Consider the following 17,552-nt stretch of genomic DNA (forward strand, 5'->3'; position numbering starts at 1 on the left):
CTCACCTGAAGGGTACAGGAAGCTGTTCACCCACCCCTGCCTCTCCCCCAAGCCCCAGCTCCCCTACCTGAGGCAAGTGTGTATGATGCTCCTGAAAGACACAGGAAAGGTCGAGGTGTTAAGTTACTTGGTCAAACACCTTGAAACAGAAACGGGATTGAAATAGCATCTAACGTCTAGTGAACTAACCTGGAGCTGGCTTTGGATGGGTTTTGAGGCCTGAAGACACGGAAAGTGGGTCCTTGGCGGTCCCACAGAAGTATCAGATATCACCTCCTACTGGTCAGTCTAAGTCTCGTCACTAGGCCAAGATGCAAAACTCATCTTCTTTGTGTTCTAACATGGTGGAGAAGAGCAATGTTCATCTAGGCCCCATCAGCAGGTATCCAGCCCCGCTGTGTGAGGAGATGTGGGGAGTGGGAAGGCTCTCCCTCCGTTCATGCACCATGTGTGTCCCAGTGTCCAGGCAGTCTGTTCTCCAGTCCATTAAATTCTTGGGACTCCATTCCTTACAGAGATGCAGTAGAGCAGGAAGGAGGAATACTCTGACACATATCAGGTATATGTGTGTGTGTGTGTGTGTGTGTGTGTGTGTGTGTGTGTGTGTGTGTTTGTGTGTGTGTGGTATGTCCCTACACAGGAGAGTATTACCTACTGGGCAAGGAACTTTTCTTGGTAGAGTGGTTCATAACATAGGAGCAGATGAACATGACAAGTGTTGTGTAAAAAGGATGGAGCAGCTGGCCAGAGTGGTAGTACAGAGCAGCAGATTTCACAGAGGGGGCTGTCCAGTCACTGAGTCACCGCTTCCTGAAGATGCTCATCTACAGCAGAGAACATATGTGAGGGAAGAGCCCCAGAGCCTCTTGAGCCAGTTCTGCATGAGGTCAGGGTAAACTGCACCCAGAGGAAGACATGTGCAAAGGCTTCTTTTAACTAGGCCTGTTGAGCTATCAAGTAATTTAGAAAGCAAGGAAATGCACTAAATATGTAGAAGTAGTATGGTTATCCTTCAGATCCACTTTGTATTCTGGTTATTTGAGAAAGGTGTTTTGCTTTTAGGATTTCATTTTCAGCACACTAACATGATTAACAGGGGCTGAGGTGAAGGGCATACTGGCTCAGGAAACACAGAACCATTTAGACTTGCCTATTCACTCACAGGTTCGAAAGGCTGGAATAAAGACATTTTGGAGACATTATTCTGCCTCTTCACCTCATGTTGTTGAAGAAGTAGGAGAAGACACATGGCAGGGGAAGACAGAAGGAGCTGTTGGGAGCTGGAGTCCCTCAGTCAGAATCATCACAGCCCTTATTTCACCTGGCGCCATGTCCATCCCCTGCTGCTCAACAGCCAACACTGGATACATGTATCATGGACCAAAGGTTTGTTTGCCATTAGTGGAGCTTAGCCATGGTGGATTCCTGGGACCTATGGATGCTTGGCAGTCAGAACCATGAAACCAACACAGCACATGTCCGATGACAGGAATGGCTCATTTGTGAGACACATCATTAACACACACACACACACACACACACACACACACACACACACACACACACACACTGATTCTGGAGCTCAGAAAGATATAGCACAAATATTAAAAACCTATTATGTAACTATGATTTTAAATTCACCCCCAAATACAAAAACAGACAAACTGAGAGCATAATGTGTTAAGAAGTAAAAGGTATTCAAAGAAAAACTGACTCCTTAGTTTTTGTTTTAAAGACGTATTTATTATTTATACAGTGGTCTGTCTTCATGTATGCCTGCACGCTGGAAGAGGGCACCAGATCTCACTATAGATGATTGCGAGCCACCATGTAATTGCTGGGGCTTCAACGCAGGACCTTTGGAAGAGCAACCAGTGCTCTTAACCTCGGAGCCATCTCTCCAGTCCAGACTCCTTAGTTTTTTTAACCCAAAATCTAATTACTACTGCAAAAAGATGGCTTTCAAAGAGAAAACTGGCTTCCTTAGCATTTTCCATATTTCAGGCTAGTGTTTTCTTTTGCTTTATGGCTACAGAGAGGCAGGAAGTCAAAATATGGTAAGAGGCTGGGGAAGAATAATGTCCTCCACTGATCCATGGGTTAGTCCCAGGGTTTGGCCCCATGGAAGTAGCCCTTCACAGCCTCTACCTCACAGGGCTCCACAAAGAATTATCAAAAGAGGATATCCTGGACCTGGGACTGCTCCCCATACTCTCAGGAGCTACCAAGTCTTGGTGACCGTCTGCCTCTGGTTTATTGGCAGACTACAAATAAACTGGTGTGTCTAACTGTACCCACCATTAGAAGAGCAAAGTTTCTGCCAAGGTGCTAATGAAGGACCATGTCCTGCTTTCAGCCCCATCAAGCCCTTAGAAAAGTCAGTGCTCATTCTCACACAGGAAATAGATGAGCAGACAGGCTTTGGGTAAGTGGTTAAGGCCTTATGCCTTTGAGATCCATGGCTTTCCTCTATCTGGGAAGAAATATTAAAAATCTTCTGTCAACTTGACAAGGTGGATAAATCCTGGCTCATATTGGGTACATGGTCTTCTGAATCAGACCTAACACTACATTTAAAAGAGATGTGTCTCAAGTAGTTTATACTCACTTAAAGTGGATATTAACTGTTCAGTAAAGGATAATCACACTACAATCTACAGAGCCAGAAAAAAATAAAGAGGAAATGCCATAGGTGGGGAAGGGGACTAGAATAGATGTTGTGAGTGGACTGGGGATAGGTGGTGATGGGAACAAGAAGGATCAGATGGGGGAAGGAGAGCATGGGGAGAGACAGCTGGAAAAATAGGCATTTAGGGGGTAATATCACAGCCCCTACTCTCTCCTCTCCTCCCCGTCCTCCCTCGCAATCTCCTTCCTCCCTTCCCCCACCCTCCTGCTCTCCTCAGAGGAAGGGAGGCCTCTGGGGGTACCAACTCACCCTGGCACATCAAGTCACACCCAGACTAAGCTCATCCTCTCCAGACAAGACAGCGCAGCTATGGGAAAGGGATCCAAAGGCAGGCAACAGAGTCAGAGACAGCTCCCTCTCCAGTTGTTAGGGGCCCCACATGAAGATCAAGCTGCCCATCTTATACGTATGTCCAGGGGGCCTAGGTCCAGCCAATGCATGCTCTTTGGTTGGTGATTCAGTCTCTGTGAGCCCCCATGTGCCCAGGTTAGCTTGTTCTGTAGGTCTTCTTGTAGTGTACTTGACCCCTCCTGCTCCCTCAATCTTTCTCCCACCTTTCTAAAAGACTCCTACAGCTCCACCTAATATTTGTCTGTGGTTCTCTGCATTCATTTCCATCAGCTGCTGGGTGAAGCCTCTCAGAGGACAATTATGCTAGGTTTTTGTCTTCAAGCACAGCAGCGTATCATTAATACTGTCAGGGATTGGCTATCTCCCATGGGTTTGGCCTAAAGTTGGGCCAGTCATTAGTTGGTCATCCCTCAATCTCTGCTCCATCTCTATCCCTAAACATTTTGTTCTCAGGATAAATTTTGGGCCAAAGGTTTTGTGGGTGGGTTGGTGTCCCCAACCCTCCACTGAAAGTCTCTCCTGGCTACAGGAGGTGGAGATTTCGGGCTTCATATCCTCCACTACTAAGAATCTCAGCTTGGGTCACCCCATAAACTTCCAGGAGCCTCCTGGTCCCAGGCTTGTCCCAAAGATGCCCCAGCCACTGATTTCCATTTTACCTCCCAGCCCTCCTCCCTCTGCCCACACCTGATCCCACCCACATTCCCCGCCCCCCACTCCATCTCACCCAGTTCCCTCCCTTGCCATATCTCCATTGTCTATTTTATTTCTCCTTCTGAGTGAGCATCCTCCTGTTAGCTCTCCTTGTTACCTAGCTTTTTGGGAGTCTGTGGATTGTAGCATGGTTATCCTGTACTTTATGGCTAACAACCTCTTATAAGTACATAGCGTGTCTTTCAGAGTCTGTGCTAAGTCAATGAGGATCATCTTTTCTAGTTGTATCCATTTGCCTGGCACTGTCATGATGTCCTTGTTTTTAATAGCTGAGCAGTAATCTATTGTGTAAATGGACCACAGTTTCTTTATCCATTCTTCAGTTGAGCGATAACCCCCGTTATTTCTAGATTCTGCCTACTATGAATAAAGCTGCTATGAACATAGTTGAGCAAATGTCCTTATAGTATGTTGGAGAATCTTTTGGGTATATCGCTTGGGTGGAGTGGTATAGCTGGGTCTTGAGGTAGAACTACTCCCAATTTTCTGAGAAACTGCCAAATTTCCAAAGTGGTTGTACAAGTTTGCACCCCCACCAGCAGTGGAAGAGTGTTCTCCTTGCTGCATACCTTTGCCAGCAGGTTCTGTCACTTGAGTTTTTGATCGCAGGCATTCCGACGGGTGTAAGATGGAATAAAACAGGTAAGCAATCTTATTTAACTTGGTCTTTTTATTTAGTTATATTTTACTGAAAAAAATCTTTGCTTTGAAATTATTTTAGCTGAAAAATACAAACATCTTAGGAGGAAAGGAAAGAAAACCAAAAGAAAATAAACATGCTTTTATTTCACAAACTTCTCATACCCTCATTTGTTCCCTAGTTTCCAAGATGAGAAAGTTTTCAGCCACCCACAGTAGAGCTATTTATAGAGGCATGGTCAGTTTCACAAATAAGCCGATGAACCCTGTCCTGGCAAATTCCACTGTCGGGCTGGATGTTTTCCCCCTCAGGTTGCTGCATCCTGTAGTCTGCTGAATCTGTTTCTTTTTGAACTTCCAACTTGGCTCAGCAAAATGTGCTACCTGACCTCCGACTGTCTGTAGGATGTTGGTTTATGAAAGGAAACAGCACAAGAATGGGCTGAGCCTACCAGAAAGAGAAACTGGGCGTCTCTGGTTTTTTTTTTTTTTAATTTTGTTTTATGCCATGTGTACACAGACCCTTTGCATTTGAAAGTATACACTATATAAATTTGTTAATTGTGCAAATAATTTTTTAATTATCTCTATTGTTTTTTATGATAGTCATATTATTTTCCCCTTCTCTTTCATCTCACATTCCCCTCATTGAACTTTACTAAATTTATGACCTGCTTTTAAATTAATTGATGTTACATCAATATACATATCTGTGTATTTACATATTCCTAATTATCTAAGTTCAACCTCAAAAACAAGAAATAGATGTGTCATTCAAAGCTTTAGGTTTATTCCCCAGAAATTCAGAAATGAAATAAAAATTTAATTTTTAAAAATAGTGTAGATATACATGACACAATATTTACCATCTAACCATTTTAAATCTGCAGTTCAGCTGTATCAAGCAAAGTAACATTGTTAAGTTCTGTATTACTCATTAGAAACTTGATTTTTAAAGATTTATCTGTGTATGTGTGTGTGTCTCTCTCTATTTTTTGAAGATGCATTTTTTATTATTTCTTTTTTTAACACATACATTTATATTATTACATATAAATAAAATAAAATACATACAGCAGGAGGAACAATGAGACAATCAGGAATTATATAAATGGTACAGTGATGGTGATTTGGCTATTTGTATTTGGCAAACTTGAAGTAAACATTCTTTCCTATCTTGTGGAGTCTAAAATTCTGGGTAAAAATCAATATCTATAATATCTATCATATCTCATCTCTATTAACTTAAAACATCTATCCAGACCTAAAAACATCTTAACTTATAAACTACTAAGTTTAACTGTAAAACTAAACTATCTGGTCTTCAATCCCATCAGAGACTTGAGAAGGAATAAAACTTAATTACCCGAGTGAACCGGAAGTGCAGGTTAGCAGCTTCCAAAATGAAAAAAATGACAGAGACAGTTTACTGCCTGAACAGTCACCCAAAATTTTCTATAATGTTGGAGCATCATCTTCAGTCTTCTGGCCCAGTATATCTGACAGACATTTTTGATGCAGGAACTATTGAGGACTTGCTTACCCTGTCTTGGCAGAGTTTGGCTGTCAACTCTGCCTGCATCCAAGCTTGCCCATTTTTAGGCAGCATTGTCTGTGGCAGAAACAAGGCTGGCTATTTTCTTGCCTGTGTGCACATGTCTGTGCAGCATTGCCTGTCTAGTGCCCACAGAAGCCAGAAGAAAGTGCTGCATTCCCTAGGCCTGGAGTCAGATGGTTTTGTGAGCTGCCGCATAGGTTCTGGAAATCAAACCTATGCTCTCTGAAAGGGCAGCAGGTGCTCTTAACCACTGAGCCATTTCTCCAGCGTCAACATGATTACTTCCTGCCATCTTCCATGTTTATCCACTTTCATCTTTATCTCCCCCTTTCTTCTATCCCCTCTCTCTGCCATAACCTCCATCACACGCACACGCGCACACACACACACGCACATGCACACACAAGAGTGTTTGCGCACAGACGCATTCAGACAGTATTTCATGTTTGTCTCTCACTTTCTCTTCCTGACCATTTCTCACATTGACAGGAGAAGCAGAAGTCCCCAATTCATATATCACTCTCCCCAATCTCGGGGCTGCTGCTGCTGCTAACATGCTGATAGCTCACCTGGGACCCTTAGCCAGGAAAGAGCCTCATGTCCAGGGAAGCAGCTAGAAGAAATCTGTTGAAAAATACTCAACAGGGAAAAAAAAGAAGAAGAAGAAAAATATTCAACAGGTTCAGATCTATATAAGTAGTTAATATTAAGAAAAAGTTAATATCCAACCAAAATAAATTTCTCCTTCCACTGGCCACAGAGAACAAAAGCAGCCTCCACTCTGGTGTACCTTCAAGCTGGCTCCAGGTGAGGCGCCACGGCACCGGAGCAGAGCCCGTATTTTACCACTTCTCTATATTATGAAACTGATAAGTAAAAAAGCACATGGAGGGGGCACACGTGAGGAAAGCAAGTGGGCAAGAGACCTGGGCCTGGCGTTGCTCTTTTATCACAGAAAGGCAGACGCAGGAGTGGGGAAGATGCCGCGAGACCCAGGAGTGGGGAGGATGCCGCGAGACCTAGGAGTGGGGAGGATGCCGCGAGACCCAGGAGTGGGAGGATGCCGCGAGACACCCTCACACTTCTTTACAGTCTTTGTCCAACAGGGTGAACTCGCCGTTCCAGGGAAGCGCTCCTACCAGAAAGCTGCAGTTCACTCTCTGAAAAAGACAACAGCAATGAACATCAGCAGCATACCAAAAGGAAAAGAACTGCCCTGCTCTTAGGTGTTAGCCTAAGAATATGCTAGAAGACAGGTCACCAACTGCTCTGAAACTCCAAAGAGCCCAGCAGGAAATACAAACTTAAAATCATGATCTTCCAAACAGCAGCAAGTGACAAAGCAGATACGTGAGATGACATCAGGACATGCTTGGGGCTGACATATGTGTCCTAGCGAGTGCCTACTATTGTCTGGACGTGATAGCCCTTCTTAAACTTGACTGTGCAGAGACAGCATCAGCCAAACGCAGCAGGGCCCACTCTGCTCGGTGCACTGGCAGTGTCCTGCTCCATATGTACAGCAGAGGCTCTTAAAATGTCCTCTGGGAACTTAGAATGAAAATCCTACAAGTGAGATGCAGCCATCTTCAAGCAGAGCCTCTGTGTGATTCTAGTGTTTTTTCAGGTTGGAGAACCACCCGTGTAAAGAAAAGAGAGAAGACAGCTCTACAAAACCAGGCCCTTCGCCAGCCTCAGCTTCACTATGGAATGGACTTTTAGATCAAGAGGTGCAGGCTAAGGCCAAAAAAGCCTCCTAACCAGACTGGACATTTCATGGGCTACTACCTCCCCTTCAAAACCCATGCTTGAGCCCCAGAAGCTATAAGCCAAGGGTGCTCTGAGGAGCTCTCAGCTGATACACATGTGATATGGGAGAATGGATACCGTAGATTCCTCACCTACGAGGTGAGCCAAGTCTGAGATGGTCTGTGCTTAAAAGATGAGATCCTGTCTGGTCTACATATTGCCAAATCTCCAGCACATAGAATAGGCTTGCTGCAGATGAACAGTACCTTGCTAAAAAGTTTAGATGAGTATACCAACAGACTTCCATCATGCCTGCACAGCACAAATGATCCACCTCACCAGTGGGGCAAGCTAGTCTCAGTCCAAGCTAGGACAGACTTCAGTGAACATAGGTCAATAGTTTCTCCGACATCCAAAGTTGGGACAGGAGAGGCTTGATGGTGTCCTGCGTCTTCTGCTCTGAGGGTGCCAAGGTGGACCTTTTGGGACTCTTCACGGGGAGCAGTCTAGACCTCCTAGAGAGTCTGGACACCCTAAGATTTCCAACTACCTGGAAGCCTTGATAACTCTAGATAGGACTTGAAGTCACTTAGGTCTGTCATGGGTGGCTCATTTGTCACTCACCTTTTCCAGTTTGGAGTTTTTTTGAGGGAAGCAGTTTTCAGTATTGTTCAAAGGTTTTTTGCAATTGCTGCGGGAGATCTGAACGTCAATGAGGTATTCCATGCGGTCTGTGATCTGTCAAGAAACAATGAGGCAATTTGAATTAAAAATGTTTTGGTTTAATCCACCTACAAAACCTTTGAACAAAAATTTACCCTGTCTACAAGATGTGCAGAGATAAAGAAAGAGTACAGGCTGAGGGAATGACCAACCAATGCCTGGCCCAACCTGAGACGCATCCCATGGGAGAGAACCAACCCCTGACACCATTGATACATTGTTAGGTTTATAGACAGGAATCTAACTTCTAAGAGTTCCCTGAGAGGCCCCACCCAGCAGCTGGTCGATTCAGATACTGTGAGGCTCACAATAGGCAGAGCTCAGGGAGTCCTGTGGAAGAATGGGAAGGAAGGATAGAAGAACCTAGAAGAGACAAGAATGCTGCAAGACCACCAATAGAGTAAATTAACATAAGCCCATAGGGACTTACAGAGATAGAAACACCTACCAAAGAGCAAGCATAGACTGACCCTAAACCCCCTACACATATGTAACCAATAAACAGTCTGATCTTCATGTGAGTCCCCTAGTAAGTTGAGCAGGTGCTACCTATGACATGGACTCTGTTGCCTACTTTCAATCACTTCACTGTAACAGGGCTGCCTTGCCTGGCCTCAGTGGACAAAGAGGAGCTCAGTCCTCATGCAACTCAATGTGCTGGGGTGTGTTGGGGTGTGTCCCCTTTTCTGAGGGCAATAGAAGTGGAGTGGGAGAAGAAAGTGGGAAGGAGGGACTGGGAGGAAAGGAGGGAGAGAGCCACAATCAGGATATAAAGGGAATATATAAATTAAAAATAAATTATTAAAGAATGTTTTGGTTTAACTCTCAAATACTTTAGTAAACACAAATCCTTCTCTCCTCTCTGTCTCTCTCTCTCTCTCCTTCTCTCTCTCTCTCTCTCTCTCTCTCTCTCTCTCTCTCTCTCTCACAGACACACACACACACACACACACACACACACACACACATCTCTCTGCTTTTCTCTCTCCACAGACACAAGATTTGAGAAAGAACAGTGCCATGCTAAATTCTGTTGCTACTCAGACCAATTATATGGGCCAATTGATGGGTAAGGCTGGTAAAAAAAAAACTCCTGAAAGCAAGTCCTTTTAATGGCTACTCTTGTTGCAGAGTATACAGCAGCAGTTCTCAACCTATGTGTCAGGACCTTTAACAGGGGTTGCCTAAGACCATAAAAAAAAATTAGTAAAATTACAGTTATGAAGTAGCAGCAAAATAATTTTATGGTTGGGGGTCACCACAACCAAAACATGAGAAACTGTATTAAAGTGTCACAGCACTATGAAGGTTAATAACCTCAAGTCCCAGTGCAGGTCAAGGCAAAAAGGGAAGGATGGATCCCAAAGCCATAAGCTCCCTCTGAGCCTGATGAGGATAGCTCCTCAGCATACTGGGCCTATGTCCCTTTCCCAGATGCCCCTTCAGATTTCTGGCAATTTCCCATGTTTAGAAGCTCCCAGACCAAATCCCTCACTTCAGCTCAGCACAGGGTCCTTAGGGTGGAGAGGCAGTGGGCCAAAAAAAAAAAAAAAAAAAAAGAAAGAAAGAAATAAAGGAAGAAAGGAAGAAAGAAAGAAAGAAAGAAAGAAAGAAATCGACATGTGCTCACTCATTATTGCTTCAGTTCACCAAAGGCTTCTTCTGACATCCATGAAAACCTCTGTGTTGGTTTTAAAGGACTAGAACAGATATCTGGCTTTTTATCGGCTCTTTCCACAGACCTCAGTAAGGTTGAACTTGAGTTTTGTTGTGCTCTAAAGATTAGCAAAAAATGACTCTAGCCGGTGTTAGAGGGGGAAGAGCTGGTCACAGGACATCATCACCAGCAGAGCTGCACACTGTTTGGGTTTGGGAGTTAGTGATGGACTTAGAGAAAGCTGAGCATACTATGGAATCCTGTTCATGCAATCTTCATCCCAAAATCTGAAATCATAAATACTCCAAAATATGAAACTTTTACAGCAGCCACACGATGCCACAAGTAGAAAACTCCACACAAGACCTTATGCCACAGGCTACGGTCAAGGCACAAGCACACCTTCTAATTGTTTATTTTATGCCCATACATTAGCACAGCTCACAGCCTGGGTCAGAGACACTATTTAAAGTGACTAAAAGTTAATACAGAGATCCATACTGGTCAACGTGCTAAGAATAAATAATTCTTCATTGCTGAACCCTAAATGGAATATCTACATTACCCCTGAAAAAGATTAGGGAACACAGTAAAAGAAAGCACAAAAAGAACGAGAGAGCCACAGGATAGGGTGGAGTGTCTGTGAAGTTTTGTCTCCAGGATGTGACACAGATACCCACACAAAATCAACACAAGATAGGCCAGTCCACATTCCATCATGAAGAGGAGGAGCTTGGAAGGCCCCACCCCTTCCTGGAGAGCTATGGACAGTTAACGGCTACTGGGAGAAAGAAATCATGTTCTTCAGGGGCGTAGCCTCTGGTAAATTGTCCTTGCTTCACCCCACCCATATTTGTGCAATGGGACACACACACACACACACACACACACACACACACACACACACACACACAAAGATATGGAGATAGGATGAATATCAGAAAAGAAACTAAAAATGATAATGGAGGATACAATCAAGGTACATTATATACATAAAAAACAAACACATATGAAGTGTAAAACGATAAACAGAAAAAGTAACATAATTATTTTTTCAGGCTCTCATAGTGCTTGCTCTTCTAGGCTCTGGTTTTACAGTTTCTACAGAGGAGGAAGAACTCAGTGAATCCTTAGTCCTCCAGAGTAAGGCTGTCACTTCCTTTCTGTTGTCAAGTATATAAAAGGCACAGGGGGGCTGGAGAGATGGCTCAGAGGTTAAGAGCACTGACTGCTCTTCCAAAGGTCCTGAGTTCAATTCCCAGCAACCACATGGTAGCTCACAACCATCTATAATGAGATCTGGAGCCCTCTTCTGGTGTGCAGGTGTACATGGAGGCAGAACAGTATACATAATGAGTAAATAAATTTTAAAAAAAAGGCACGGGGAGTTTGAGTATGTATCTAGCAGCTGAGCCAGGTTTCTAAAGGGAGACTCTCAGCCCCAGGGCTCACATCACATGCCTACCAGGCTCACCCATCTGTCATCTATGCTAATCCAGCCTGCAAAGATGAGACCCTTCTTCTTGCTGGCCACAGAGAAATGAGAACCTAAGCCAAGAGGCTAGACCATGCTGCCATATGGACATCCTGACTGCATCCTTACAGCCTCTTTCTAAAAATAATCAGGATGCTATTTAAAATTCAGACTTGGGAGCTTGTATCATAGCACAATGGCAGACGGCATCATGAAGATGCTTGGTTCAACCACCAATGCAATAACAACCGCAATAATATTAACAAAGAACAAAAATTAATAAATAAAAAGTAAAAATAAAAATGTGGAATCTCAAATTCGATCACAGGAATCCTAAGTGCTTCCTAACCTAAATATTGGTGTGTTCCTACAATAAATTAAAAACCTAGCCCTCCTTTAAAGCCAAACGTAGCATAGTGCATGCCAGAAAGCTCACAGAGGGACCATAGAATGCCTGGCTGCACTTTCCCACCCTGGAGTCTCTGTTCCTTCCTGCCGTCCTCTTGCGGCAGATGCTATCAGTATTGTTCCCAAACACCATGCCAGCTCCTGTGATTATTGCCTGAGACTTCCTGGAGTAGCTCTCAGCCATGGACAGAAGGGAGCTGGTAGATAAATAACCCAACCACCCACATGCTGCTCAGCTCTGAATGCACTGCACTCTGTGTGTGTGTGTGTGTGTGTGTGTGTGTGTGTGTGTGTGTGTGTGTGTGTGTGTGTGTGTCTTCCTAAGGTAGACCAAGTCTATCACTCTCATTAACTCACCGTTGGACACCTTTTACTGTCCCTTGTCCTTTGTTCTCTATCTTTCCAGTGCCTCCTGGATGGCCTCCAAAATACACCACCTGCCTTCTGGGGAGACCCTATCTCCCAACAGCTGCCCCACACCAGCAACTCCTGCTCTGTCTTCAAGCCTTATCTTCAAGGTCCCTCCTGAAAGTGACAGTTCTCACCAGCACTCTTACTGACACTACCTGGAAGAGTTGAACACCTACTGAGACCTGCACTCCACTCAGAGACTTGCATTTTATTAGATTTGGTCCCTTATACATTCCACAGGTGAAAAACATTGCCTAAGGGGACTTCTGACAACACAGACAAGACAGAGCTGTAATTCCTGGCTGGGAGGCTTCTGTTTCAGCCAGACTCTGGCTCCCTAAGGTCTGTGATGAATGTTGACCATTTCACCACCCTCCGTACAGGAGTTTCAACAAAAGTGGCTTACGAGATACTGCTAATAGATGCATGCAATAACTGGGCACCAAAGAAAGTGGCGCAGAGGCTGTAAAAGAGGGACAGTGGAATATGCCAGTCGGTAAAGGATGCTACATCATCAGCATCATGCCCTTGAAACACAAGGTTAAGAACATGCTTGCCTGAGGTTTGGGGAGGTGTAAGTTCTGACAACAGTGACTTAGCTGTTGAAAACCTCTTCACTTCAGTCATACCACCAAACGAAGCAGCTGTTTTTAATTCCTGAACGGCACCACTGGAGGGACTGCTTGCTCAACAGAGCGATAAGCACTGTGCTGAAAACTCCAGGGAGCACTGTGCCAATGGGATTTCATGTGACAGTGCTCCCTAGAGCTGGGCAGTGCATGGCTTCATAAAAAGAGACACTCCGTTAGGAAAAAATCAGAATTCCTTCTCTGCTACTGAATGCACACTGGATTAAAACACTAGGGCCCAGGCCTCAGCAGCTAAAAGCACATTCCACTCCTTCAGAGGACCTGACTTCAGCTCCCAGAACACATATGGGCTTACAACTGTCTTAACTCCAGATTCAGGGAATCCAATGCCCTCCTCTGACCTCCATAGGCACCTGCACACAATGATCCCCAAAACACACATGCACGAACATAATTTAAAAATAAACTTAAAATTAAAAATAAAGAAAATAGGACATGACACTTCAGTACCTTATACAATAGACAGTTCCAGGTCCCACTGGATAGCCCCACGTTCCATGCTCTGTTGCTAGCTTCAAATATCGTCTGCGGCAGCATTATTACAAAATATTCTTGGTGCACAAGGAGCACAAGAGCATTTGATTTGCAGCACAGAGTTACTAAGTTAATATATGCAAACTATTTAGAACCTGAGCCCAGCATGTGCAGGAAATGCCATGTGTGTATGTTGTTTTTCTCATGGTGTATAGGTACATAATACGTCACACATTTAGGACTGTGTTGTCCTACACATTTAGGACTGACTTGTCTGCTCTCTCATCCTGGCTTCCACCTGTGCCACCATATGTAAACATGCTACATGAATAGAGTTTTCTTACCTGAAGCTTGGCATGCAGTGTCTTGTCCACGAGGAAGACATACTTGTCCTTGCTTTCCCTGTTGTATTCTTTCATGGCAAACCACACACACTGCCTCACGTTGGCATTCGAAGTATTGATGGAGTCAAAGTACCTCAACATCTTCACTTCATTCTTGGATTGATCTACATCAACTACCAGGGCAACTGGAATGAGGAGGAGGAGGAGGATGGAGAGCCACAAGGGCTTTGTCATGGTTTCTCACTCAAAAGGCACAAGATATGTCCTCCACGGCTCCTTGGGGCTTGAGTTGCAGTGGAGCAGCCACTGCTGCCGCTGTAGGCCTGTCAAACTAAATAACACAGAGGAAAAAGAGCTCTCTGAGGACTGATTGCGCATAGGGTCAAGGGGATGGGTCAGAGGGTTAAGGCACTTGTTGATGAACCTGACAAGCCACGTGTTGGAAAAAGAGAACCAATTCCTGCAAGTTGTCCACTAACTTCCACATGGATGCTATAACATGTGTGGTGCACACATGCGCAATGCACACAAACACAAACACACACCACCATCATCACCACCATCATCATCATCACCACCACCACCATACATATGCAAAAAATATATATTGTGTTTACTGGGGATCAACAGTCTTGCAATGAGAAAATGTGCTCCTTTTTTTTTTATTAATTTATTCTTGTTACATCCCAGTGGTTATCCCATCCCTTGTATCCTCCCATTCTTCCCTCCCTCTCATTTTCCCCTTATTCCCCTCCCCTATGACTGTTCCTGTGGGGGATTACCTCCCCCTGTATATGCTCATAGGGTATCAAGTCTCTTCTCGGTATCCTACTGTCCTTCCTCTGAGTGCCACCAGGTCTCCCCCTCCAGGGGACATGGTCAAATGTGAAGCACCAGAGTATGTGAGAAAGTAATATCCCACTCTGACCATTGGCTAGATCTGGGTAGGAGTTTAAAGTTTACCGCCTATATTGTCCTTGGCTGGTGCCTTAGTTTGAGCGGGACCCCTGGGCCCAAATCTGCCTATCATAATGTTCTACTTGTAGGTTTCTAGAACCCTCTGGATCCTTCTACTTTGCTATTCTCCCATGCTTCTCTCATCCAGAGTCTCAATGGGATGTCCTCCCCTCTGTCTCAGTTTCCTGGTAAGTGAAGGCTTTCGTGGGACATGCCCCTTGGGCTAGTATGCAGATATAAGTGAGTATATACCATTTGAGTCTTTCTGCTTCTGGCTTAACTCACTCATTATGATCATTTCTAGCTCAATCCATTTGTCCACAAATTTCAGGGATTCCTTGTTTTTAATAGCTGAGTAGTATTCCATAGTGTATTTGTACCACAGGTTTTTTTATCCATTCTTCTACTGAGGGACACTTAGGCTGTTTCCATGATCAGCAACAGCCTACAGACTGGGAAAAGATCTTCACCAATCCTACATCTGACAAAGGTCTAATATCCAAAATATATAAAGAACTCAAGAAATTAAACACCACCAAACCAAATAACCCAATTGAGAAATGAGGCTTTGAACTAAACAGAGAATTCTCAACAGAGGGATATCAAATGGCTGAGAAACACTTAAAGAAATGCTCAACCTCCTTAGTCATCAGGGAAATGCAAATCAAAACAACTCTGAGATTCCATCTTACACCCATCAGAAAATGTGCTCCTTAAGAAACAGTGATCATATTCAATGAGGCTGAGACAAGAAATATTAAAAGGCAAAATGAGAAAGATTATATAAGACTTTTGAAATGAAGTCATAGCAGCAAGAATCAATAATGAAGAGGGCATCATCAGTCCAAGGTCAAATGCACAATGGTAGGCAGCTGGCCTTGAGGGGGTGTCTTCTGTGAAAGCTTGAACGGCCTTTGTATGAGATTACGGTCCTGGAAGAGTCTTTGGAAACTGTTTTTTATATCAAGCACATAGCACAAGATCAGCCTCCTCAGCAGCGCCTCCAGCTTTCAGTTTCATTTATGTATCTTATTAAGGCACAAAAAACCGACTCCCTTTGATTCTAATGAAACAAGCAGTTCAAGAATCTTACAAGAACCCACCTCCTCAGTATCAGCAGAGCTGGATTCAAGATATAGCTCTCTGGGACACCCTTGAGAACCACCTCTCCCCCCTTGCCTAAGGAAACCTATCAATAGTACCCCCAATTAAAGAGGCCCTGCCACTGGATTTTGTCTCTTGCCTCCATTACTGGTACAATCCATCCATCTAGAGAAATATCCCTCCAGGGAGACCCTGATGTGTTTTCACATGGCCCATGCCTGCCACCACCTACTGTAGCCTGTACACTAGAGCTAGCTGTAAAAGCTGGTATGCCCCAATGTGCTATCGTCCTGCCCTACCCTTCTGTGACTGCCCTACCTGCTTGTCCGGCTGGGCTCCTTTTTTGCTCTGGCCACTGCAGCTTGTGGTTCTTATGGGTCTCCAGCACTCTCAGCTCACACCAATGCCCTGGCCAGGCAGCTCCTTGGGTCCTGACCTCAAGGCCCAGGCCCTACAGAAAGGTTATGCTTTGTGATGCAATATAGCACATGTGACCCTGCCACACTGCACCCTTTATCTGCTGGCCTCTAGCCTTTGGGTCCAAGCAGCTCAGAGGGCTGGAGGCAGCAGCAGGCAAGCACTTCCCACTTAGGGAATTCATGTGCCCACTTGTGCCTACCTCAGTCTACCAAACACCTGGGCCCTGGGCTCCTGTTCTTAGGCCAACTGCTTCTCCCTCTACTGTTCCACCAGAGCTGAGCCTGAGAGAGAGGAGGCAGGCTGCACATGTGTGTTCTTGTACATCCTGCTTTTCTGTGGCGCTCCCAAATTTATGCCTGGTAAATTTCAGGAGGGACAGTAAAGTGAGTATTCACCCTAGGCTGCCAAGATTGACAGTATTTTGACCGTGCAGTATAGGCAGGTGTAAAACACTGGAGACAGAACCCACCAGGCTCATTAGATGCTCTGCCGCTGGGTTGCTTGGTGGCGTCCCATTCTCTGCTGGGGCCAACAGTACCGTAGTGAGTGCTTCTTCTGCCTCCATGTGCAAAGGGGAATTGTGTACAAAAGCTGCAGTGAAATGCGAATTTACTCATTTCCAAACCTCTAATCACTAAGGATGTATTGATGGGTTTATTTTTCTAATTTTACTCCATATAAAAAGCACATATGGGGCTGGAGAGCTCTCAGAACTAATGAACACTTGCTGCTCTTCTTGAAGAAGGAGTTTCAGTTCCCAGCACCCACATGGTGGCTCAGAACTGTCTATAACATTAACCCCAGGGGATCTGACACCCCCTACTGACCTTCTCAGGCACCAGGCAGACATGTGGTGCAGAGACACACATGCAGACAAAAACAAAACAAAACAAAACAAAAACCACTCAATGACATAAAATAATAAAATTAATAAATCTATTTTTTAAATTAGAAATGGGCTAATCTTGATATCCTAGGCCACACTTTGCCAATAAAATTAGAGGACCTGGAAGCACAGTCCAAAAACTAACTACAGCTTTTATATCCCTTGAGTGGTGCCAATGTGCTGCCCATTTTGAGAACTGGTGGAGTGCACTTAATCTTGAGGGTGTTAACGTGAGCCCAAAGTCCTGCAGAGCATGTTCGAATGCACACGGTGAGGCCTAAGAGTCTGCATTTCAGATCACAGTCTGAGCAGGGAGACATCGGGTTGGGACAGGCCCTTCAGCC

The 17,552-nt window shown here is 44.5% G+C and overlaps 1 protein-coding gene across 1 annotated transcript; it reads right to left on the bottom strand.

The window, feature by feature from the left end:
- Nucleotides 1-6,710: 6,710 nt before the first annotated feature.
- On the bottom strand, nucleotides 6,711-16,333 carry LOC311594021 (cystatin-8-like). The gene is made up of 4 exons (XM_084775453.1): nucleotides 16,221-16,333; nucleotides 13,842-14,172; nucleotides 8,325-8,438; nucleotides 6,711-7,111 (listed from the first exon to the last, which is right to left on the bottom strand). Exons 2-4 carry the CDS (start codon nucleotides 14,073-14,075, stop codon nucleotides 7,028-7,030), a joined length of 432 nt encoding a protein of 143 aa, XP_084631579.1. The 5' UTR covers nucleotides 14,076-14,172; nucleotides 16,221-16,333; the 3' UTR covers nucleotides 6,711-7,027.
- Between the last annotated feature and the right edge of the window lie 1,219 nt (nucleotides 16,334-17,552).

This window comes from Acomys minous, assembly GCF_964271855.1.
Source record: "Acomys minous genome assembly, chromosome: 3".
NCBI classification, from domain to species: domain Eukaryota; kingdom Metazoa; phylum Chordata; class Mammalia; order Rodentia; family Muridae; genus Acomys; species Acomys minous.